Below are 23189 nucleotides of genomic sequence, written 5' to 3'. Positions count from 1 at the left end.
GATTGCAAGTAAGATGCTAAAATCTGTTGCTTCGCTAACTCAAATTAATAGAAATACTAAGGGGGATTTTTTTACTACTCTTGGTGGTTTTGATGGATTTTTTCCTGCCTTACCTTCTGTCTAAAAGCCTGGAGTTTTGAACTACACGAGGTCTGATTGGGAATGAGCTCTGCAGTCGCCCCCACTAACATGAATCAAATATCTATAAATACCTTTCCTTTTCCTTTCTCTCCTTTTTTTAAAGGCAGTTTCACCTTGCAGGCAGGAAGGGTTTCTCTTGCCCTGTGATATTTGCAATATTTAAGGCAGCAGAGAGGTGACCCTAGGCTCTGTCTGGTGCCATGATAATTTTCTGTGTGCCCTGATGGAGTTGTTATCAGCAGTGACAGGTTGCTGTGAGTAAAGCAGCCCTGAGCAGGGTGTTGGGAGCTCTGGGTGTGTGGTGTTCCCACTCTGGGGACCTCTATGATCACCCAATTATAATATCCTAATTATAGTGTTTGACAGCAGTCATGGTGATCACTGATAATGGCACTGGTGGCACCTTGTGCTGTTCCCTTTGTTCCTCACAGTGTCCTTGGCTTCCCCAGCACTCCTGGGACTGTCTCTGCCTTCTCCAAATTGCTGAAAACATTTGATATGTGAGAATCTTTCTATTTTACCTTTTCCAGAGGCACATTTTTGCAGTGGAGTCCTTTGAACAAGCCTGCAGCAGGCAAAAGGCAACCTGTGCTCCAGCTCCTCGTTAGCACTGCCTGCCTGACAGTGATGGGTGACCCTGGGAATTCTTGCTCAAGGCTGCTCCTCCCGTTTTCCTCAGCTCTTTCTGCCTTCACATCAGTTATCCTTTAAAGAAAAACTGAAGGAGGAGGGAGGGAGGCCCTGCCCATGTTGGATTGGGCAGAGGTTTCCTCCTGTCACTGCACAGGAATGAGTGTGAGCAGTGACATCCCCTCCTGGGCTCAGGGGGACCCAGCATCTGCCACCCACTCATCCCCCTGGCAGAATTCTGGGCAGATTGCTGAGGGCATCAGTGGCCAAACTCTGCATTTATGTGTGGCCCAGCCCCACTGCTTCCTCCTGCCGGTGGCTTTGGAGCTGTGGGTGTACAGAGAATAATGCACAGACAGCAGGAGAGGTAGGGCAGGGCTTGCACCCTGCTGTCATTGACTGTTTGCCCTTCACTGCCTGGTTCAGGGTTGTCCTTTCAGCTGTGTTTTGTGGCTGGTTGAGCTGTGTGGGCTTTGGAAGCTTTTTAAAGTGGAATTTTAGTGCGTTTGAGTTTGTTCCTTGACCTGTAGTTGATTCCTCTGCCCTTGGCATTGTTTTCCTGTGTGCTTTTGAGGCTGAAGTGATTGAACTGCAGCAGAGGTGCTTCCCAAAAGCAGCTCTGGAGGGCAGGTGGGTTTTACAAGTGGGTTGTGTTCCTTTTTGCAATTGCAATCCCTGTTTGTTGTCCAAGGCAGAGAAGGTTTGGCAGAGCAGGATGCAGGGAAAAGCCTCCTGTGCCTTCCCCTTGTTTGCTCAGGTCCCAGGCTGAGCAGTGATGTTAATTAGAGAAGTCAGATACTCTGCAGAGCAGCCTGTTCAAGGACAAACAGATTTTAATTACGGGCTGTGTGCACTGGAAGGTCATGTCACTGCCTTGTGCCTGGGCAGTTACTATGGGAGCACCAGGACAGCACCCACAGAGTGTGAGAGTGTCCCAAAGTGGGCTCTGGGCACAAAATCCACTTTGGCCCCACCCCTGCAATGTATACCTGGGTTTTGTTGCTGTGGGAATGGGAACCTTCAGTTCAAGCTCTTAAAATCACCCCAAAAATTCCACACAAGCTGTACAGCAATGCCATGGATTTGGGAAATTGGTCTCCACCCCAGTTTTTTGGACTGTTTACAGCTGGTGAACTCAAATGTCTCAAAGACAACCTAGATATTGGAAAGAGTTTTGTTTGGGTTGAAATTCAAGCTCAGTTTGGGTTGAAATTCAAGTTCATATTAGTTTGTTTCTGTCTCTGCCACCTTCTAACTGAATCCAACATTAACTCTGGTGGTGGTGGCTCATGGCTGCGTTTCAGGTCCTCTCCAGATTCATCCCCACTAAGCTGCCTGAAGTTAATCCTGCTGCTTTGAGTACAAGCTGTTTCTTGCCTGCCTTCAGTCCCAAAGCTCCTTTTGCTTGGGATGTATCAGCAGAGACTTGTCAATACCTGAAGATGATGCAGGATCTACAAACCGTGGATGTACCTTGGGACTGATGAAATTTTGGTGGGATCCCCGGGTAGAAACTGATTCTTACTAATTTTTGTGTGGTCTAGCATGAGGATCAGCAGAGACAAGCTAAATGTTTTTAATCCTAATATTTTTATTCCTGCTATTGAACAGAAGCTGAGGCAAGGACAAATGCTGTGCTGGCAGCACAAGCAGCTTTCTTGTGTAAATAAAATAGCCACTCAAATGTGGGCTTTGCTTTGGAATGAAATGTTTGTGTGGGAGTTTGAGGTGGGAGCTCACAGGAGCTGCTTCACCACCCCCTTCTCCCTCTTGTGGCTTTGGGGACAGATGAACAGCGAGCCAGAAGAGGCCACAAGTGTGTTTGGAGGGAGAGTTTCAAACCAAGTCTTGTGCTATTTTTCTTTAGTTTGGCCAGTCCTTGTGGTTGTCCTGCTTTGGAGGATGCCAGGTGTTGTGTGTTTGGAGCCACAGGGAGCAGGGAGATCAGCAGGGAGATTGCCAGGGAAATGGGTTTGCATTTCAGGCAGCTCCTGAGCTGCTCCTGGAGGGGCTGCCTTTGTTTCCTGGCCTGGGGCAGCAGGAGCTGTGTCCTGGGGCTGCTGTGTGCAGGGTGGGTTGTCCTTGCTCTGCAGAGCCCCTGATGGCTGGGCTGGGGCTCCTGGGTGGCTCTGGGGAAGCATCTCCCAGGGCTCAGCAGGAAACTGCTGCAGGAGGAGTCAGCTGGGCGAGTTGTGCTCTTGGGCTGGGTACCACAAGCTTCTCCAAGTGCTCAGAACAGACCAGAAACCACCTGTGGGCATTTATTATCTTCTGACAGAGCCTTGCTGTTCTGCCTCTGGACAAGGGAGCTCTGTATTTTTCTCAGCAGATGTCCACCTTTGACCTAGATAGTTTTGACTTTTCAGGATAAATTGAGCAGAAAAAGAGCAAAGAGAAGCATCAGGATGGAGGAGCAGGAACATGCTGTGTCCATCCCCCTTGGGAAGGGGCTGGCTTTGCAGCAGGCAGGACATCTCCAGTGAAAGCTTGGGATAGGCATGGTCTAACAGGGACAGCTGTGGCTTAGGGAGGGCTTGGGGCACTCAGAGGGGAGTGTTTTCTGTCTCTGGAAGCAGTGTCACTGCTCACAGTGCTCTCTCTGACAGCATGCAGTGTGCCAGAGGCGTCAGAAAAGGCAGGGGAGGAAAGCTGCCCTGGAGGGAAATGTGCTGAGTGCCTGTGGAAAACCTGACAGCAGCAGAGTTAATGGAAAGCAGACACTGAGCTAGGAGCTGCTCAGCCAAGAAAATCTGCACAGTCCAGGCTTTTCTCTGGTATCCAGGAAAAACCTGTTACTATTTGGCTTCCCTCTCTGTTACCCCAGGGAAAATGGTCCAGGTATAAATTCCTGGGTGTATAATTCTGCAGCACCTGGAGGAGAACAGGTGTTAGTGCTGAGATGATTCCATGTCTTGGAGCCAGGAGCCCTGGGCTTCTTGTCCAGATTCCTGCTGGGAGCCCAGGGGCTGCCTTTGGCTGCTTGCAGATGTGGTCTGTAAATCAGAGAATCTTAGAATGGTTTGGGTTGGAAAGGACCTTACAGACCCTCTCATCCCAAACCCCTGCCATGGGCTGGGGCACTTCCATTGGAAGCTGGAGTCTGGATGCTCCAGGGGAAAATTTAAAGGTGTGCAGTGAACAAGCCCTGTAAGCACCTCAGGGCAGAGTGGGAGCACTGCAGCCACACTCCTCTAGGAACAATTCCCTTGTTTTTGGCAGGATGGAGGCGTCCTGCCTGGAGCTGGCCCTGGAAGGAGAGCGCTTGTGCAAGGCTGGGGACTTCAAAGCTGGGGCAGCTTTCTTTGAAGCAGCAGTGCAGGTGGGGACAGAGGACCTGAAGACTCTCAGTGCCATCTACAGCCAGCTGGGCAATGCCTATTTCTACCTGAAGGAGTATTCCAAGGCCCTGCTGTACCACAAACACGACCTTACCCTGGCCAGGTGAGTGTGTCAGCTCTGCTTCATCCTCATCAGGCACAGCCCTGAGTGAGGGCAGGTTCTGTGGGGTGTAAACCCAGAAATACACATCCCAAACTGACTGGGATTGTCCTGTGGAGAACCTGGGACTCACCAAGGATGGGACAGCTGCCTTCAGAGCAGGGAGGTGGAGGAAGGGATGTGGATGTGGGGAGGGTGCCTGGAGCAAGAGCAGGGTCCACTTCTGTCCCCAGCACTCCCTACAATGACCTGCAGTCATTAGAGCAGTTCTGAAACAGCAAATTGGGAGCAAGGATCTGCCTTCAGAATTGTGGAGCCTGTGGGAAGCTCTCCAGCCAGGTGTCTGTGCGAAGCTGCAGCTTAAATCTGCCTCCAGCAGGTAATTTTTATTTGGTGAATTAAAGTCTCTGAGCTCTTTAACATCTTCATCTTGTAGAACCATTGGGGACCGAATTGGAGAAGCCAAGGCAAGTGGCAACCTTGGGAACACCCTGAAAATCCTGGGGCAGTTTGATGAAGCTGTGGTTTGCTGCCAGAGACACCTGGACATTTCTCGGGAGCAGGGGGACAAGGTGATGCTTCCAGCAGGGAATATTTCCTGCCTTTAAAAATAACCTGTCTGCAGGTCAGTAAATGTGACCTGGTGAAGGTGGGCTTTGGGAGGAGCTGCAGGGGGAAGCTCTCCCTTCTGTCTGCCATCACACACCTGCTGCTGCTGTGAGGGTGAAGATGGGAAAGGACAATGTGGGCTTGTGGATCTGAAAAATGGGAAAGGACAATGTGGGCTCATGGTTCTGAGATGGGGGAGGACAATGTGGGCTTGTGGATCTGAAAAATGGGAAAGGACAATGTGGGCTCATGGTTCTGAGATGGGGGAGGACAATGTGGGCTTGTGGATCTGAAAAATGGGAAAGGACAATGTGGGCTCATGGCTCTGAGAGATGGGGAAGGACAATGTGGGCTCATGGTTCTGAGAGATGGGGAAGGACAATGTGGGCTCGTGGTTCTGAGAGATGGGGAAGGACAATGTGGGCTCGTGGTTCTGAGAGATGGGGAAGGACAATGTGGGCTCGTGGTTCTGAGAGATGGGGAAGGACAATGTGGGCTCATGGTTCTGAGATGGGGAAGGACAATGTGGGCTCATGGTTCTGAGATGGGGAAGGACAATGTGGGCTCATGGTTCTGGCCATCTCTGCCCAGCAGTGCAGAGGTCCATGCTGGGATGTGAAGTGTGACACTTTGCTGTTTCCTGTTCTTCCTCCCTGTAGGTAGGTGAGGCCAGAGCTCTCTATAATATAGGGAATGTTTACCATGCAAAAGGAAAGCATTTATCCTGGAACACAGCCCAGGACCCGGGCTACCTGCCTCAGGAAGTCAAGGACACACTACAGAAAGCTTCAGAATATTATGAGTGAGTATCCAAGCTTGGCCAGCCCCTTCTCCTGCAGGGAACAGGGCCACTGGCTGAGAATTTGCAGGTTGTAATAGATTAGGAATATTTCTCTGTGATGCCAAGCTGTGTTGGCAAATTAGTCTCAAGGAAGGTGAGGAAAGATCTTTTATAAAATCTGAGCTGAAATTCACGCTGGCATTGGCTTCGTGAAACTCCCTGTGGGTTGAATTGTGATCATGCAATGAAGTGCAGCACTCTGCTGCTGGCCAGAGCTGGGTTGGGAAGCTGAGCTCCCAGCTCCTGTGGCCCCTGCTGCTCTCTGCTGGCCTCTGTGAGGATGGATCCCTGGGTGTCTCCATCCCCCTCACCCCAGGGAGGAGGCACTTTGGAGTCCTGGTTCTTGTGGAGGATCTGCACTTTGTCTCACCTGTCACAACCTTCCTTTTCCCAAATCATTTCAAAGATCAGTGATGTGCCACACGGGAAGGTCAGCACCAGAATTTGGGGCTTGTGTTTTCTCCCTGTGCTTCAGAGTTTTGCTTTCATGATGCAGTTTTTAAATAGGCTTTTTAAGTGAAGAGAGTGATAAGATCTTTTATCCCTTCCCTGATATCTGAGGATGTGATAGGGTGGTGAGCTGTTCTTAGGCACTTTCTCCAAGGAGTGGTGCATGTGGCATAGCCAAGGGCTGAATTTGTGCCAGTGATGAGTGCTCCACCATTCTCTGTGTGCTGTGTAAAGGGTAAAAACAAGATAAAGAAATGCCAGGAGGCTCCCAGAGCAGAGCCCTGGCATGGCACTGTGGATTTTGCCTCTCTCCCTGCAGCAGGACAGGGAAATCATCTTCCTGTGGCCCTGGTGCTGCAGTGAGGCCATTTCTGGTGTGATGTGGATGGATCAGAGCAGGTGTGTGAGCACAGGTGTGATTCTGCACAGAGCCACCCACTGCCTGAGGGGACACAGCAGCAGGACCTGCACCCCTGGCTTGGCTTGAGCTGCCAGGGCTGTCCAGCACAGGTCACCAGCCTGTCACCTGTGCCTGGGGGGGAAATGCCTTCTCCAGGGCTGCCTCTCCTTCCTTTCTGTGCAGGGCTGTGCCTCATGGATGCTCTGCCTGCTTTCTTTCAGGAGGAACCTGTCCCTGGTGAAGGAGCTGGGCGACAGAGCTGCACAGGGCCGTGCTTATGGCAACCTTGGCAACACCCAGTACCTCCTGGGCAACTTCAGTGAGGCCATTGCCTTCCACAAGGAGGTAGGAGACGCCTCTGCTCCTTCCCTGGGCCTGGCAGCAGCTTTCCTTCTCACCCCAGCCCAGCAAGCACAGGGAGAGGTTTCCCCCAGCTGTTCTCCTCCTCCTCCTGTGGGGACCCCAGGGTCTGTCCTGTTGTACCAACTCACTCTGAGCAAACTCTGCCCTCTTGTACCAACTCACTCTGAGCAAACTCTGCCCTGTTGTACCAACTCACTCTGAGCAAATCTTCCTCCAGTCCCATCAGCACCTCGTGAGCAGCTTGAGGGAAGGGTGCTGTTGGCTTGGAAACCAAAGGAGGGATCCAAGGGCAAATTGCAGCTGGGTCTAGCAAGGAGGTTTTTTTTCTGCTCTTAATTTGTCTCAGTCTAGATTTTAATAAATGCAAGCCATGAATTTAATTAAGCTGCTGAAAGAGCTGTTGATCAAGAATAAATGCTGCTTGTAGAACATAATAACTTTCTGCAAAGCTTTACAGGGAGGTGAGGTGACAAAGTCCCTGCCCCAATTCAAATGCAATTTAGCTTCTGTTGCAGAGTGTGTACCAGTTCCCATGCAGGGAAGGTGGAGATTCACTGCTCCTCTGGTTTTTAAATGCTGGGGGGGACAGCACTGGGGTACTGTATTTGCTGGGTGCCTTGTGGCAGGAAGGAATGATGAATTTGACTCCATGTTCTTAGAAGGCCAATTTATTATTTTATGATACTATATTATATTAAAAAATACTATACTAAAATATACTAAAAAACCAGAAAATGTATTTACAGAAGGTTTAAAAGATACTAATGAAAACTTGTGACTCTTTCCAGGGCCTCAACACAGCTTGGCTGTAATTGGTGAAAGCACTCACATCAAAAACCAATTAAGCAACTACCTGTTAGATAAATAATCTCTAAACACATTCTACATGAGCAAAACAGAAGAGAAGCAACTGAAATAAGAATTTGTTTTCCTTTTTCTCTGAAGCTTCTCAGCTTCCCAGGAGCAAAATCCTGGGTGAAAAGATGTTTCAGAAAATATAACTGTGACACTGGGGTGCAGCATCACTCCCACTTTTCCAAGAGCCTTTCCTGATGCTGAGCTGCAGAAGAGAGAGAGGTTTCCTGCTGCAGCCACCCTGCCAGGCAGGTTCAGCTCTGGCTGGGTGGGAGCTTTGCAGCCCTGGGAGCTGATCCCCAGGGAAGATTGTCACTGTCATATTTTCTGAAAAATCCCTTTGCCAGGATTTCTTCTCCTGGGAAGTTGAGAAGCCTCGGAGAACAATGTAAATAATAATAAACTGATTGGCTTCTCCTGTGTTTAGCAGCTTTGGAATGTGGTCTGGAGATTGTTTACCAGCAGGTGCATGTTTGATTGGTTTCACCTGAATTGTTTTAACTTAATGACCAACCACCATCAGCTGTGTCGGACTCTGAGGAGTCAGATTCTCCATTCCTCCTGGGGACCTCGCGAATCTGCCACAAGGTCAGCAGCTGTGGGGCAGAGGGGTCAGCGCTGACAGAGCTGTGTGTGCTGTGTCTCTGCAGCGCCTGGCCATCGCCAAGGAGTTTGGGGACAAGGCCGCCGAGCGCCGCGCCTACAGCAACCTGGGCAATGCCCACATCTTCCTGGGCAGGTTTGACATCTCTGCTGACTACTACAGGTGAGTGCCAGGGGCTGCTCCTGCGGATCCTGAGCTGCCACAGCCGCCCCTCAGCCCCGGGGGCTGTGACAAGGGACCTGGGGTGGCAGGGCCACTGTGGCGGCAACGCAGCGCTGTTGGGAAGGATGAAAATTTGACAAGGAAGTCTCACAGATATGTGTGCTTAGCAGAAAGATTTTTGAATGTAGAGTGTGATGAAGGAATAGAGATGGAAGCAAGTTTTGATATAGAAGAAAAGAATTGCTGAGCCAGTGTCACTGGATAACCAAGGAGGCAGAGGGTGTGTTGGTTAGAAGGGGTTTTTATGGCTTAGAGCAAAGGATAAACCCACCCCAAACAAGAAGATGTTTTTACCAAGCAGAAAGATAGCACAGGCAAACAAGGCAGCAAATGGTGCAGGTAGAAAAAAGGTCTCAGAATTTTCCACTGCAAGAAAACTGAAAAACAACTTCTAGCTTAAACTGTAATGTACTGGCTTTTAGTGATTGGAGAACAGTAACATGAATATGGCAATTATAGCAGTTATGACAGGCTATAGATAAAAGTTAAGGTATAGATTGGTCCTACTGTATTGAGATGCTCAGCAAAGAAAAGTCTATAATGCATTGTAACCAAAACCAAAGGGTCTCCAGGCCTGCCTGCAGCTGGAGCTGGCAGCTGTAGGCACAGCTCTGTCACCCACGACCCTGGACTGCTGTAACACCTTGGATACAATAAACTGCATTTTGGAGAGCTGCCTGGAGTCCCACATCTCTCATCTAGGCTCTTACACAGGCTGTTGCTCCAAGGGATGATTTCCCTGTTCCCTGCAGGAAAACGCTCCAGCTCTCCAGACAGCTCAAGGACCAAGCAGTAGAAGCCCAGGCTTGCTACAGCCTGGGGAACACGTGCACACTGCTTCAAGACTATGAGAAAGCCATTGAGTACCACCTGAGGCACCTGGTGATAGCACAGGAGCTGGGGGACAGGTAAGGGAGTGCCTCAGGTGAGGGTGGAGAGCCCTGACCCTTCTCTGACTTCTGTTCTCTCTTGCTGGGGTTGAGCACCAGTGGTGTGTGTGCTCGAGAGGCATTAGAAATCTCTGAGCAGTCAGTCCTTAGTCCAATCATCTGTCAAAAACTTGACCTGATTCACCTTTCTCGTGTCACTCAAACCTGAGATTGTGCCCTCAATGCAGTGTCTGTGTGGGCTGAGTGAGATTTCTAATGAGAGGTGCTTCAAAAATTGCATCGTGCTCAGTGCCTTGCCTGTGCTGCTGCTGTGTTGTCCCAGGAGGGCCTCTAGAGAGCTCTCTTATGTTCCCAAAAGTTGTATTTCCCTTAAAAGCTGTGTGTTTAGGGCACACAAGATGTGCCACTTTGCCCCATTGCTCTGGGTTGATGCTGGAAACCTCCATGTACAGATGATATTGCATAGAGAGCGTGCAGATGATGTATCTTGGTCTTGCTCCTCATTCTTTAGAAGGCCTGGCTTTCTAATTTTCCTTAAATTTTAATTTTTTTTTTGAGAGGTTGGTTCCTTTTTCCTGGGTGTTCTGCTCCTGAGCCCTCTGGCAGCTGCAGTGACTTTGCAGCCAGCTCGTTGAGCACGGTGCTGAATTCCCTGGGAGCCCGGGTGTCTTCCACTAGATGGAGCAGGGACATCAGGATGGGAGAGCTGTGCCACCACCCGGGCAGCCTCTGCTCGGGGCAGGCACAATCCCACCCAAGGGTGAATCATGCTGTGGGGGTGCAGGCCTGTGGGCTCCTGCGTTTCTGGGAACACACCCTGTGAGCAGAAGGTATTGAACAGGGTGACAAGAAAAACGGTGAAATGCTGATCAACCCGCCCAAACCTCTGAAAAGGGAGTTGCAGTCATGCTGAACCTCCCCCTGCGCCCCCAGGTGCTTTTTTTATCCCTTCTCCCCCCACATCTGCTCGTTTGCAGAGCTCAGGAGGCTCTGCCTGCTCCTGCAAACAGCTGCTGGAGCTCCAGAGAGCCGGGCTGGGGGTCTGGGCTGCCCAGGGCAGGCTCCACACTCCCCTGCTCTCCCTGGCTCCTGGAAACCAGCAGCAGGGCCCTGTGGCAGGCTGTGCCTGTGCTCTGCTGGGTGCAGTTTCGTGCTCTGAGTTCACCCTGGTGATGCAGTGCTGGAGCTGCTGCCTGCCTGCCTGCAGTGTTCTCTCCCTGCTGGGTCAGCTCTGGGCTGCTGATGAAGCAGAGCTGGGTGTTGCATTCAGTCCTGGTTTAGGGCAAATTTGGGAGAAAACCTCCAAAAGGGGTCCCCTCCAGAAAGCAAACCCACACTGCCCCTCCCCACTACTGGTTCGGGAAGGGTTCCTTGGAGAGAAGTGGAAAGAACCTGTTTATTTACCAGGCACAGCACCCCCAGCACACAGAATGAACAATACTGGGTGACACCACTCTGTCACTGCTCTGAAAAAGGTGACAAATTCAGAAAGTCTCTCTGGGGGTGGCCGCTCTGTTCTCAGTCCCTCCTGTGCTGGGGCAGCTGCTGCAGCCACAAGGGGCAAACTCTGGGTGCTCCCAGGTCCCAGCCTGGAGCAGGTTCGAGTTGGTCCAAAAAGGGAAAGGAGAAACAGTCCAGGGAAAATTTGGACTGTTTAGCTAAACTAGCTAATGAGCAGAAGCAAGAGCAAGCAGAAACAAGAGTGAGAGCAAAGCAAAAAGCAAAAGCAGCACCATGCACTGCCCTGTCTGTGTGTCCTGCCAGCTGTGGGGGAGCAGCTGATAACAAAACCAAAACAAAACTTTCACCCTTCAGAGCCAGTCTTGAAGGCACAGAACATGATATCCAGCATCAACAGAACTCACAAATGGGGATACAAGCATCATAACCTCACCCTAGGACACGTTCTCTCTCTGCAGCTCTGAGAGGAGCCCTGGTTGTGTGAGGTGGGAGCTGGGCAGGGGCTCTGGCTTCTCCTCTCAGGCTGGGGCTCACCAGTGAAGCCAAAGCATGCTGGCCCTTGCTTGCAGTTTGTCCTGTGGGTGCAGTCCTGCTTCCCCTGCTGTTCATCCCCAGTGTAAGAAGAGTTGACGATGTCCAGCTCTCTTCATTTTCAGTGTAGAAGCTCTGTGGAGCTGGAAGCAGAGCAGGGAGCCTGGCAGTCAGTGCTCTCCAAGAGGCCCTGCTGGCTTTGCCCAGCATTTCTGTGCTTTGACAGTTTGCTGTCCTGCAGGGTGGGAGAAGGAAGAGCCTGCTGGAGCCTGGGAAATGCCTACGTGTCCCTGGGGAGCCACGAGCAGGCTTTGCACTTTGCAAGGAAACACCTTGAAATCTCCCAAGAGGTAAGAGAGGCTGGTGCAAACCAGAGGGAGCCTGTGACCCCTGCTGAGAGCAGGGCTGTTCTATGCCAATGAGATATATTGGTGCTCTGCCTGCTCTGGAAAGCCCTTCTCTCTGTGCTGGTTCAGTTCTTGGGAACTGCAGAGCTTGGCTGGAAAACACTCTCTTGATGGGAGGCTCCCAGCCTTGCCCCTGATTACAGCAAGTGTGTGAGCTGCACTTTGCTCTTAACCAAAGTTCTGGGTGAGAAAGGACCTGGGGACTCATGCACTGGCTGGCCAAGGTGCTGTGCAGTGCCCAGTGTGTAAGATCCCACTTTGCTGAGCCCGGGAAGATTCCAGCTGAGCTGGAGCTGCAGTGGATGCTGTCCCTGGGTGCACACAGCCTGCAGCCAGCCCTGTGCCACTGCCACCCCTCTGTGTGCAGCTGCTCTGCTTTCACCTTGGCCTGGCCCAGCTCTCTGCAGCTTTCCTGCCATTTTCAGGTGGCTCAGAAGTGCAGAAAGCCAGAATTCCACTGTTTGCTCTTTTCAGTGTGTTGAGGAAATCGGCTGTGGCCTCTTTAGTCTTCCCCAGATGAAGAAATTGCCCTCTTGAAGCACTAGTTGAAATCACCATCTGTAAGTGTGCTGGGTGTTCTCCTGCCTGTCTCTTAGGGTGGCTAAATCTCTGAGTAGGGCTGACACAGCAGCCTAATTGCAGATTTAATTATACTTATCAGGCACACAGAAATTCTGTTCTTTGGCCCTGCACATTCTAGGACTTTCCCAGCTCTGCTCAGGCTGGGGCTGAGTTCTCAGAGCCAGGCATCAGCTGGGGGGCCCTGGGAGGATCAGCCCTGGTGGTCCTGGGCCTTTGGGGATGGAGGGGAGACCCAGCAGGGTGGGGGTCCCAGTGTTGTCATTGCAGGGTGCTGGCTGTGGCTCCAGCTGTGCCAGCAGTGGGTTCCTCAGGGCAGGTGGCTGATGAAGTCCCCCCCCCATCATGAATTATGAGAGACTGTCCCTTTGACAAGCAGCAGGATTTTGGCCAGGAGAAACCTTGTGGAATTCAACCCTTTCAGGCTGATGTTCATAACTCACTTCCCATCACCCTTCTTCCCAACAAAAATCTAATGGTGGCATTTGAATCCAAATGAAACCAGCTCAGGGTAACCACATGGAAACTGCTGCAGATTGATCAGAAGTTACTCACAAAATCCCACTGGAATAAAGGATATTTACCTAAAAACCCTGGAAGCTGCCACTGCTCTGGAATACTTTTGTCACCTCAGAGTGCAGCTCCTGGGAGGCTGGGGGCAGGAACCAGGGCTCTGCTCTGTGTGTGTGTGTGTGTGTGTGTGGCAGGTCCTGCCCGGGGTCATTGTCCTGCCTGTCTGTTCCTGGTTGTTAATGGGGCTTTGGAGATGATCTGAACTGAGTGGAAGTCAGGGAAGCACTTAACAAATGAGCATCAAGGACTGTAAGACCTAACATGGGCATAGTCATTTCTCTGGAGATGATGTCAACAGCAAATCTCCTGTAATTGGCAGGGGGATTTATGCCTGGTGATAAGCTCTTTGATCTGCCTCCCTTTACTGGAGCTTGGGGCTTTGTCATAAATAATGTGGGGATTTATGGGTTTGTTCCATGCTGCAGACTATGGCAGGGGACACAAAGGAGCTGTTGCCAGGCATTTAACAGGAGTTGGCCTCTCCAGGGGAACAGCCAAGGTCTTCCTCTGTCACACAGGCTGCTCCTCCTCTGAAGATTAGAGGCTGTTTCTGGGTGACCTCTGTGGTGTGCAGCACAGCCATTCTCTGCTTGGCTTAAACTTTGAGGAGGATCCAGTGATGTGTCCCACAACTCCTCATTTTAAGATCTCTGTCCAAACATGTAACATCAGCTTCCTTGGCCTCAGGCCAGCAAGAGGTGGGAATTGGGGGAAATGTGGACTTTTGAAGGGATTTTTGGAGCATTGTGTGGGTGGATCACTAGGAACAACTCGGAGTTGTATGGCTGTGAGCCAGGAGAGAAGGGCTCCCAGGGCCCTGGTGTGCCCACGTGGCTGACGGCAGCGTGGTGTCTGTGCTCAGTAACTATGGAAATCCTTGGGGAAGGGGCCTGGGAGTTCCAGGGCTCTCTGCCAAGCTCTGTGTGCCTACAGGACAGCCCAGATGAGCCCTTTTAGGCTCAGTCCTGTGGCAGTGGGCGAGCTGAGCCCTCTCAGTCCTTGCACTGAGCTGTTTGAGCTGCAGCACGGCGAGCCCAGACCCTCTCCCAAATTATCCCTGGGGAATAGTTCTGGAGAGCTGTGTGGCCTCTCAGGTGTCTCTGTGTTGGATTTTGGGGTGGCACTGCCAAACCCTGGGCTGGGGGCTGTGTGTTTGGAGCAGCCCAAGCCTTTAACCAGAGCCCTGTTGGTTTTCCTGCTGCAGATCGGGGACAGGAGCGGGGAGCTGACGGCGCAGCTGAACGTGGCCCAGCTCAGGGCAGCCCTGGGCTTGGGCCCTGGCCAGGAGGACCTGGCTGCAGCTCATCCCTACCCTGGCTACGAGGCACAAGGTGAGTTCCTGGCATTTTGGTGGCCTTGGGAAGTCAGGAATTAGGTGGTGTGGGGAGGGGAAGGCGTTTGCAAGTGGGCAAGAAATGGAAATGCTAGAGCAGAATAAGGCTGTGGAGTGAGGGCCTTCACCCCAAAGGGATGTTTGCCCTGTGCTTTCCACAAGCTGCAAAGGCAGGAAATGGTCCCCAAAAAATGGTACAGAAGGAGTTAATGGAATTAATCTGCATTGGGAATGGAATTCCACGTGCCATGCAGCAAACCAGCTTTTGTATCTTTTAAAGCTCTGCAGGGCTCTTTTCTCTGATTTGACTGATACCTGAGGCTTTCAGGAGTGATTGGCAGGGATTTTTGGCTGCTCTTGTTCTGCTCTTGTTCTGGTGAGCAGCCAGTAACCAGCTCAGGGCAGGGGCTGGAGGCAGGCTGGGACCATCAGCACACACTGGGTGACAGGAACACCTGCAGCAGTGCTGAACGTGGAAAGAAGATGTGGCAACACTTGGTCACAGCAGCCAGAGTGGCTTTACTGGGCTCTGGGTCACTGCCTGTGCTGCCAGGGGGCAGGGTGGCACAGACAGGTCCCCACAGTGCTGCCAGGACTGTCCTGGACTGCCCACTGCCCACGGGTGGTGCCTGGCACTGCCAGCTGGCAGCTCCGTGCTGGGGCAGAGTTATTAATGCACACCCTGCATCCCAGGAGGTGTCACTGATTAAATGTGACCTTGTGGCACGGGCACGCTGCCCTGTGGGTAGCACTGACGTGGAGGGGATGATGCTGGGGCTGAGGCACTGTGCCCTGGAGGGGAAGGGGAGGCTGGCTGTGTGTGTGTGTGCCTGTATTGATCTCACATTGATAACCTCAATTGATCTCACATTGATAACCTGCTGCCTCACTGCTGGAGCTTCTCCTGGCAAGGGGAGGGAGCCAGCATGTCCTGCCATGCCCCACTGGAGCTGAGCTGTTGCCTCAAATGCTGTGGGGGCCACAGCAGCCCCACAGCTCCCTGTGCACCTCTTCTCCTCTTGTAACTCCTGCAGAACTCGTGCCTGGCATCTCCTCAGGGGCTTCCTTCTGGCAGCTGACTCTGCTGTGAAAGGGGAGAGGAAATGAGCCTCAGTGCTGGGGCTGTGTCTGGATCACAGGAGGTGTGGATGTGGCCCACGGGCTGCTCAGTGCCCTCTGCAGATCCAGATGTGCTGTGTTAACATCTGGAGCCAGCAGTGATGTTTCTGCCAGAGGCAGAGCTGAGCAGGTCTGTGGGATCCCTGGAGGATGGGAAGGGGCTGAGCAGCTGCAGGCAGAGCTCTGGAGGCTGCAGTGACCCCGTTAATCCGTGGTGCTCTCGCTCGCATTCCCAAGGCTGGGGCTGTTTGTTGAGAGAAGGACAAAGTGTTCTTGGGAGGAGGAACACCAGCAAACAACTGGGATTTGCAGTGCAGGGGGGAGAAGGATCTGGAGAGCTGATTTCCCCTCTCCAGGTCCTGGGAATCTGCTGGGGATGTAAAAATCAGCTCTGTGTGTTGGGCTGGGGCCACGGGGAGGGAGTGTGAGGTCACACCTGGCTGAGCTCTCTGTGCTCTACAGGTGGGGACGGGGCTGGCCCTGTCACAGGAGGCACAGCCTGCAGAGAGGAGCCTGACTCCTTGATTTCTCCTTAGCTTTTATCCTTTTCAGCTCTCTTATTCCAAACTTCACTGGAGGATGAGAGGCCACCAATGTGTCTCTGAGCCCTTGAGGGGAGGGAGATGTATTTTATGACTGCCAGAAATTTTGGTACCCTCCTGTGCACCTATTAAATGATTAGAAGAGCATAATTTTTTATATTATTAATAGCAGCAATTTCCAGCCAGAGGAACATCTGTTTCTGTAATAGGAAGCAGGTGAGGGAGTTGAGATTGGAGTTGGCTCCTGAACCAGCAGTGCCTTTTGATGTTGACAAATCTCATGGTGAGGAGAGCTTTCCACCTTTTTATTCCATTCCGATTCTTTTTCCTGCTTAAGGTTACAAAATGGCTGCACATTCCTAAGGATGCTAAAACCCTCTGATTAGGCAAACGTGATTAAACACATCAGTTTCATCAGGCAGGTACAGTAAAGCTTCCTAGCAGAGGCTGGGCCAGGTTTTCACTGTGGTGTCCTTCACAGGTTCCTTCTTGGTCATTGCCCTTCCCTGGGCTCTGGGGGTGGAAGGAGTGCCTGATGTTTCTCTCTGCTCTTCTGGCTCCCCTTGCTGAGCTCTTGATGATTTTAATTAATATTCTGAGAGTATTTGGATGTCAGAAGACAAAGCTGGAGGCTGGGGAAGTGGGGCAGGGCTGCAGAAGTCTTGTGAAAGCAGCGACCTTGTTGAGAAAGGAAAACACAGAGAGCTTAAAGCAACAAACTGAGGGAGGCTGGAGAGGAGCTGGAACACCAAGTAAATAAACAGGGGCTGGGTTTGCTTCTCCAAACAACCAAAAATGTGGCCCTGAATAAATCTCCTTCTCTTTCACACACTGCAGGCTGAGAGTTGAGTACTGGTAGGTTTTGCCTTTGGAGAGAATGAAGGACTTTTCTGTGGCTCCATGGGGTTGTTTTTAGGGGTGAAGGCAGCCAGGGTGAGAATCAGCACTGGGGGATGTCCTGGGGTGCAGACAGACAGACAGACAGCACTGGTGCCCTTTTGCAGATGAGGTGAAGCTGCAGATCTGCTCTGTGAGGAGCAGAGTTCCCACCATGGACTGGGAGCTCTGAGCTGTCCCTGGTCCCAGCCTGGGAGGGGAATCAGGGCTGGGGCTGCTGCCCTGATCCTCTGGGGGATCCTGCCCAGCTGGGAGGGGGCACAGGGACAGGGATCCCCCGTGGGCTGGGGGCACACAGCAGCCCTGGCCCCCTCAGTGCCTCTCCACAGGGAGAAATAGCTCTGGGCTGCTTTTTCCTGCTCTCCTCAGCCTCAGCCATCCCTGCTGGCAGCAGCAGAGGCAGGAGACACCAAACAACCTCTGCTGGCAGCTGGCAGTGGGTGGGGAGGCTGCAGGTGTTCAGGAGGCGCTGGCATGGGGATGATGCTGGCTCTGGCAGGGTTTCTGTGCTGTTTGCAGAGCACAGACCCCTCTGCCCTGCTGGGAGCAAACTCAGTGCAGGGCTGTGGTACAAGGTGGTCTCACAGCTCTGAGGCATTGCTGGGATGTTGGGCACATCTTTGGTTTTGATTTTGGTTTCCCCATGCACATGCAATGGGCATCAGCTTTTCTGTTTTTAGGAGTGAAGGCAGCCAGGGTGAGAATCAGCACTGGGGGATGTCCTGGGGTGCAGACAGACAGACAGCCAGCATTGGTGCCCTTTTGCAGATGAGGTGAAGCTGCAGACCTGCTCTGTGAGGAGCTGCCTGTGCCCAGCATGGACTGGGAGCACTGAGCTGACCCTGCCTGGCCAAGGCTGGAATAAGGCTGACTTACAGGTAAAGCCTGGTCAGTTTGTGTCAAAGAAGGAGCCTGACTCCCCTCTCTGCTGATCTCCTGCACGAGGCTGCCCTGCCTGTCTGGTGCTCCATGCTGGGATTGCTCATCCTGTGTGTTCTGCAGCGGGCACAGCACCCCACTCCTTCCTGAGCAGTGCTCAGCTCTGTGGGGCTTTGATTGTGGGGCTCTGCATCCTCAGTGCAGTTTGGAGCTCATCTCTTCACAGGAATCTTTGAACCCTTGGATCAATCAGACTGGAATAGAAAAAAAATCTGCTTTTATGTTTCCAGCCTGTTTGTCTTTGTTTGCTCGCTTTAAATATCTTTGAAGTACCTAGAAAGTGTTTAGGGCTGATAAACCAGGCAGGATTGACCATCCCTGTGCTGATGCAAGCAGGGAGGGGGTGATGCTGCCCAGCCACAGGGATGTTCCTTCCCTGTAGTTTGCTCCATCTTCCTGCAGAAAACTGTCAGCTGGGAGCTGTGGCAGTGTGAGAGCAGCATCTTGCTGACAGCGGGCCAGCCCTGCTCCCTCAGGCTGTGATTTCACTGTCTGGGAAGCATTTGCCTTCCCTGGGGCAGGGTTGGGGTCACATCCCCAGCATGGAACCTGCCCAGTGCCCTCCAGTCACACTGAGCAAGGGCAGCAACGTAAAGTGCTTCATGTTAAATCTCCTCAGCTGGATTTGATTTTTCCCAGGAGCTGCTGGGCTGCATCTCAGCCCTTTTTTTTTTTCATTGTGAAAAGGAGAGCCTGAGGCTGTGCTGGCTAATTGTACCTGCTGAGGCGGGGGTGATGGATGGATGAGGTGCTGCAGGAGCAGAGTGGCTTTTGGCCAAGGGGAAGGGAGGGTTGGTGGGCTGGTGGCTTTGCTGTGCTCCAGCAGGGGCTCTCAGGGAGAAAATGCCCTCCATCCCTCCATCTTCCATCCTTCCCCTTCTGCAGTATCTGGAAATAGGAGTGTTTCTGAACACTTTTGGGGGGCCAAAATACCTGTCAGTGTGGCCCCTCAGGGAGCAGGGCAGGAGAGCTGCTTCCACAGGGCTTCTGCAGTGAAGATTCAGGATTCTCAAGGATGCCTCCTCTTTATAATGAGGTTTTTTTCTAAATCTTCTGCTGTTACAGCTGTGAAGTCATTCCAGCAGCACTGGTGGGGGGATGAACCTCTGAGTCATTTGGATTTTAAACTCAGTAATTTAGCACTCACTTCAGACTGCCCCAGTATTGGCTTTAGGAAGTTTTAAGATGCTCTTCCTGATTATTTAACGTTCCTCTCTCATCCTGCTGTGTCCATGAGCCTCCTTCCCAGCACTGGTGTCAAATACAGCAGGAGTTCTTGGCTCACAGCAGAGGAAATGCTCCAGGACAGGAGAAGGTGATGTTGTGCTACTGAAATTTGTTTTATCTTGATGCCAGGGGAGATGGCAAGAGCTGGAAAAGAGGATGAGGAGCAGGCCAGTTGTTGAAGCCTGTGGCAGGGAAGGCACAACGTGGCTTGTGGCAAAGCCATGCATCCAATCAAGATTAAATCTCTTGTTGTGGGGAGGGAGAACTTCTTGGAAACCATTGGTTCTGGGAAGGCTGAAGTTCCCTTTGGCTGCAGTTCCAGACTCCAGCAGCACTCCCAGCTCTGCTGTGCTGTCTGGTTCCTTCCCAGACAGTTTTCCCTGGAAGCTGCTGGGTAGGAAATGCCCTGGCTGTGATGCTGCTCTGGCCTAGAGCACAGCTCTGCCCTTAGGAACAAGATTCCTCTGCTTGCTGTGCCTTTTATGCAGCACAGAGCAAGGAAAGAGAAGGAGGAAGTTCTCTTTCTTGCCCAGCTAGAATTTCTTTTTCTCTCCTAAAGCTTTCTGTGTGGATGGCCACGGTGTGCTGTGAGCAGGGCCAGGCCAGACCCTCAGCACTGAGTCCCTGTCATCCCTGGGGTGGCCTCAGGACCATTCCCTGGCAGGGACAAACCCTTGGACAGCCAACCTTGGCTTAGCAAAACCCCTGGCAGAGCTCAGGAGCCCAGTCCAGCGTGGGCAGCGTGTTCTGGGAGCTGCTGGCTGATCACAGGAGGAGGGATCGAGTCCATCCCCCCTCTTTTTTTGAGGATTTTCCTGTGGGTGTTTGATGGCTGCTAAGCTGACACGTGGCTGCTCCTTCTGTGCCCTCCCTGAGTCAGTCTGGAGGACAGGAACGTGTCCTTGGGCTTGTCTGGCTGCTGGAGATGTTGCTCCTGTTAATTATTGCGTGTCACTTTTAGCTGAACCCTGCTTTTGATCTCTGCTTGCTCGACACCGGCTGATAATGGCTGGTGGGAGGTCATGAGGCTCTGCTGCATCCTGGAGGGAAAATTCCTGCCCTCAAAACCAGCCAGGTGCTGCTGCCAAGGCCATCTCCCCTCTGCTGGATGAGCCCTGGGGCTCTGAGCCTGCTCCCAGCCTGCCCCACCCCGCTCAGCTGCTGCTCCCCAGAGGATCCCTCTGTCCCCACAGGCTCCTCTCTGCAGCAGGGATTGATTGCCTGCCAGGGGTTTGGTTACAGGAGACTCTGCCTGCACTGCCCAACCTCCCCACAGCCTCCAGGCTTGACTTTCTCAAGGGTTTCAGGGTTGGGCGCTCGGTGTTTTCTGCAAATACCCCTCCTAAATATTGCATTCTTTGACCCAAATTGACAATGTTTTATTTGCAGATCACCCTTGGTTAGAGAAAAGCTGATGCCTGTTGCACATTTGGGGGAAAACTGAAATCAAAGATGTGCCCAACACCACAGCAGTTACTCAAGAGTTTTAAGACTACAAATAAGATCCCCTTGTATTCCAAGACTGCAGCTTCCCTACCCTCAGTTTACTCCTACTGGGGGAAATAAATAACAAATAAGAAAAAAAGTGGCTCCCTTGTGCCATTTCTACCTGCAAGGAGGATTCTTTTCCCAGGTTTTACCTCTTCCATGTGACTGTCAGGGCTCTTTGGCCAGTGGTCCAGAGCATCTCCTCATTCCGTCTCCCCATCCGAGGAGCCTCTGTGCCAGCTGCTCACCCTGAGTGCAGCCAGGAAATGCCCCAGGGCTCTGGGTGCTGTGTGGATGTGCAGCACTGCTGTTATTGCTGTTATTTCTATTATTTCTGTTCTTTTCAGCCCATTGCTCAGCTGTCAGGCTGGATTGTGGAGATGCAGAGCTGGGGTGACACAAACACAGAGCATCATCTTCTGCCAGTCAGCCAGACAAGCACCTTGATGCAAAGGGAATTTCTCTTTACTGCCACAATATTGTGTGCAGCTTTTGGAAAGGAGCAGTTTTGCCACAGAGGAGAAAACTGCAGGATTCTTGTTCTGGAGCAGGGCTGTGTTGTGCTCAGGGCCTGTTGGGAGGTTGAGATTTGCTTGTGCTCTGGACAGAGCTCATCAGTGCCTCCCAGCAGAGCAGGGATCAATCCTGTCCTTGTGGTTCTGTGTCCTCAGGCACAGAAGGGGCCAGAGCTGCTGGGATTCCCTGGTCCTTCCCTGCCTGCAGGAGCAGGGTGAGCAGATGGCCCTTCCATGGATGGGCACACAACAGCCTGGCACCAGCATTTTATGGCCCAGTCGTTGTAAATAACTGATATTATTTGCTTTCTCTATTTGGAGAAAAGTATTGTTCTACCCCAGTAGCAACTGGGAAAACAAATGCCACCATTTATCAGGCGAGTGCTGACAATAATAGAGGTCAAGTGGATTTATAGTGCCAGAACCCATTATGTGTTTGAAGACTAATTAAAGCCTTAAATGAGATGCTTGTCCTACTGGAGGATGCTTTTTTTTTTTTTTTTCCTTCTTTCTTTTCCTGCTGCTGTGCTCGTTCTCCCCCTCCCCCTTGCCTCTGTGAGAGCTTTGCTGTAATAAAGGAGCACGAGGCTGCCAGAGCTGCCCTGATGAGATGTCAGCAGAGGGTGGCTGGAGATGCTCTGGGGGCACTGGACCCTATCCCCACTGTCACCTGGGGGCTGGGAAGGGTTTCCAGACCAGCATTCCACCCCACACAATGGGCTTGGCTGCTCTGATGCAATTATCCTGGGCAATATTTAGAGTTGTCTGCCAGGATCAAGGTTTGGGTCTGTGCAGAGAGGGGAGGTGCTGTCCAGGGCTGACAGAACTCACCCAAAAGCCAAGTCACTCTCTTGGCTAATACAGGCACAGGGGGAAATGACCTTTTCATGAGAATACAGCAAGTCCTGATGTGTTTGGGGTGCCCAGCCTGTGCTCTGTGGGGCTGCTCACCCAGCAGGGCTGCAGGGGGGCTGATGCTGGCTCCACAACCTTTCCCTGCTGCTTTTCCTTGGAGTCCCTTGTCAGGTTGAATTCTGGCTGCTCTGGCACAGCCCCCCCGAGGGATCCAGCCTGTTCCAGCTGTAAATACAGAACTGGGGCCGTGTCTGGGTGGGGGGGCCCTGCTCTGCTGCTCTTGGAGCTGCAGGAGAGGGGGCAGAGCTGGGGCTCATCAAAGCTCATGTCAGCCTGATGAGAGCTCCTGCCAGGGCTCCCTGAGTCCCTGCCACACATGTTCAGCCTGATCTTATCAGCTGCTCTCTCTACACATGTTCAGCCTGATCTTATCAAATGCAATCTCTACACATGTTCAGCCTGATCTTGTCAAGTGCAATCTCTGGGAGAGGGAGCCTGTCCATGCAGGAACAAAGCTCTGTCTGCCCAGCTTGTCCTAGTGCTCCTTTCCCTGAGATGATCCCATCACCATCCTTGATAAACCTTCTGTGTGTTCTCTGTGGCTGCAGATTAAAGACAAGAATGTGAAATCCGTTAAACTCACCTCAGCAGCCAAATTGCAGAAGCAAAAAGTTGAAAAAAAAAAAAAATTCAAAAATCCCCTTGGTTCATGGTGCTGTTGAGATCATAGATGGGGAGGAGGAAGAGATTTTGAAAAAAAAATATTTAAAAAAGGAGCAACACCCCTGAAAAGAGCAACAGCCCAGGAGCTCCAGGAAAACAGGGCATGAATGCAGCCAGTCAGGAGCCTTGCTCAGCTGATGTTCACAAGAAGGTTTCAACTTGCTCTCTTTGAGACCTCAGTAAACCTCCAAGACAGAGAGAGCATTTAGAAAGGCCCCTGAGGTTTTTCCATTTCTCTGCAGCAGGCTTGGTAAACATGCCAATAAATGCTGGAGAGAGAGAGAGAGAGAGAGAGGGGAAAAAAAACCTTCCAGAGGAGCAGACCTGGGTTTTGAGCTGCTCAATCCTTCACATCCCCACTGCTGCTGTGGAGCAGCCCTGGGGAGAAGGAGGCAGAGCTCAGCTTTGGCTGAGCATGAAGTGGTGCTGCAGGTATTTCTGGGCAAAATAAGTTGGGAGAGGCTGAAAGTTACATCTGGAGCCATCTGAGGGAATGGAGACAGAAAGTTAGAGGGACGCCTCCTGCCATCCATCCATCCTGTGGGATGCTTGTGAGT

At 52.0% G+C, this 23189-nt stretch overlaps 1 protein-coding gene across 3 annotated transcripts in view; it reads left to right on the top strand.

The window, feature by feature from the left end:
- GPSM1 (G protein signaling modulator 1) overlaps positions 1-23189 on the top strand; it is a 66922-nt gene that overhangs the window by 15696 nt on the left and 28037 nt on the right. For 2 of the 3 annotated variants that reach the window (XM_036393929.1, XM_036393928.1), the window contains exons 2-9: positions 3991-4212; positions 4646-4781; positions 5478-5620; positions 6731-6854; positions 8378-8493; positions 9306-9461; positions 11677-11785; positions 14199-14325. In XM_036393929.1, coding sequence (XP_036249822.1) covers positions 3991-4212; positions 4646-4781; positions 5478-5620; positions 6731-6854; positions 8378-8493; positions 9306-9461; positions 11677-11785; positions 14199-14325 — 1133 coding nt within the window. Of the gene's footprint in view, positions 1-1378; positions 1402-3990; positions 4213-4645; positions 4782-5477; positions 5621-6730; positions 6855-8377; positions 8494-9305; positions 9462-11676; positions 11786-14198; positions 14326-23189 lie in introns of those variants that run through there. The other variant, XM_036393930.2, reaches the window with a different exon arrangement.

The sequence above is a fragment of the Molothrus ater genome, chromosome 20 (genome assembly GCF_012460135.2).
Source record: "Molothrus ater isolate BHLD 08-10-18 breed brown headed cowbird chromosome 20, BPBGC_Mater_1.1, whole genome shotgun sequence".
Lineage (NCBI taxonomy): Eukaryota > Metazoa > Chordata > Aves > Passeriformes > Icteridae > Molothrus > Molothrus ater.
This window is presented reverse-complemented; position numbering and strand designations above follow the sequence as displayed.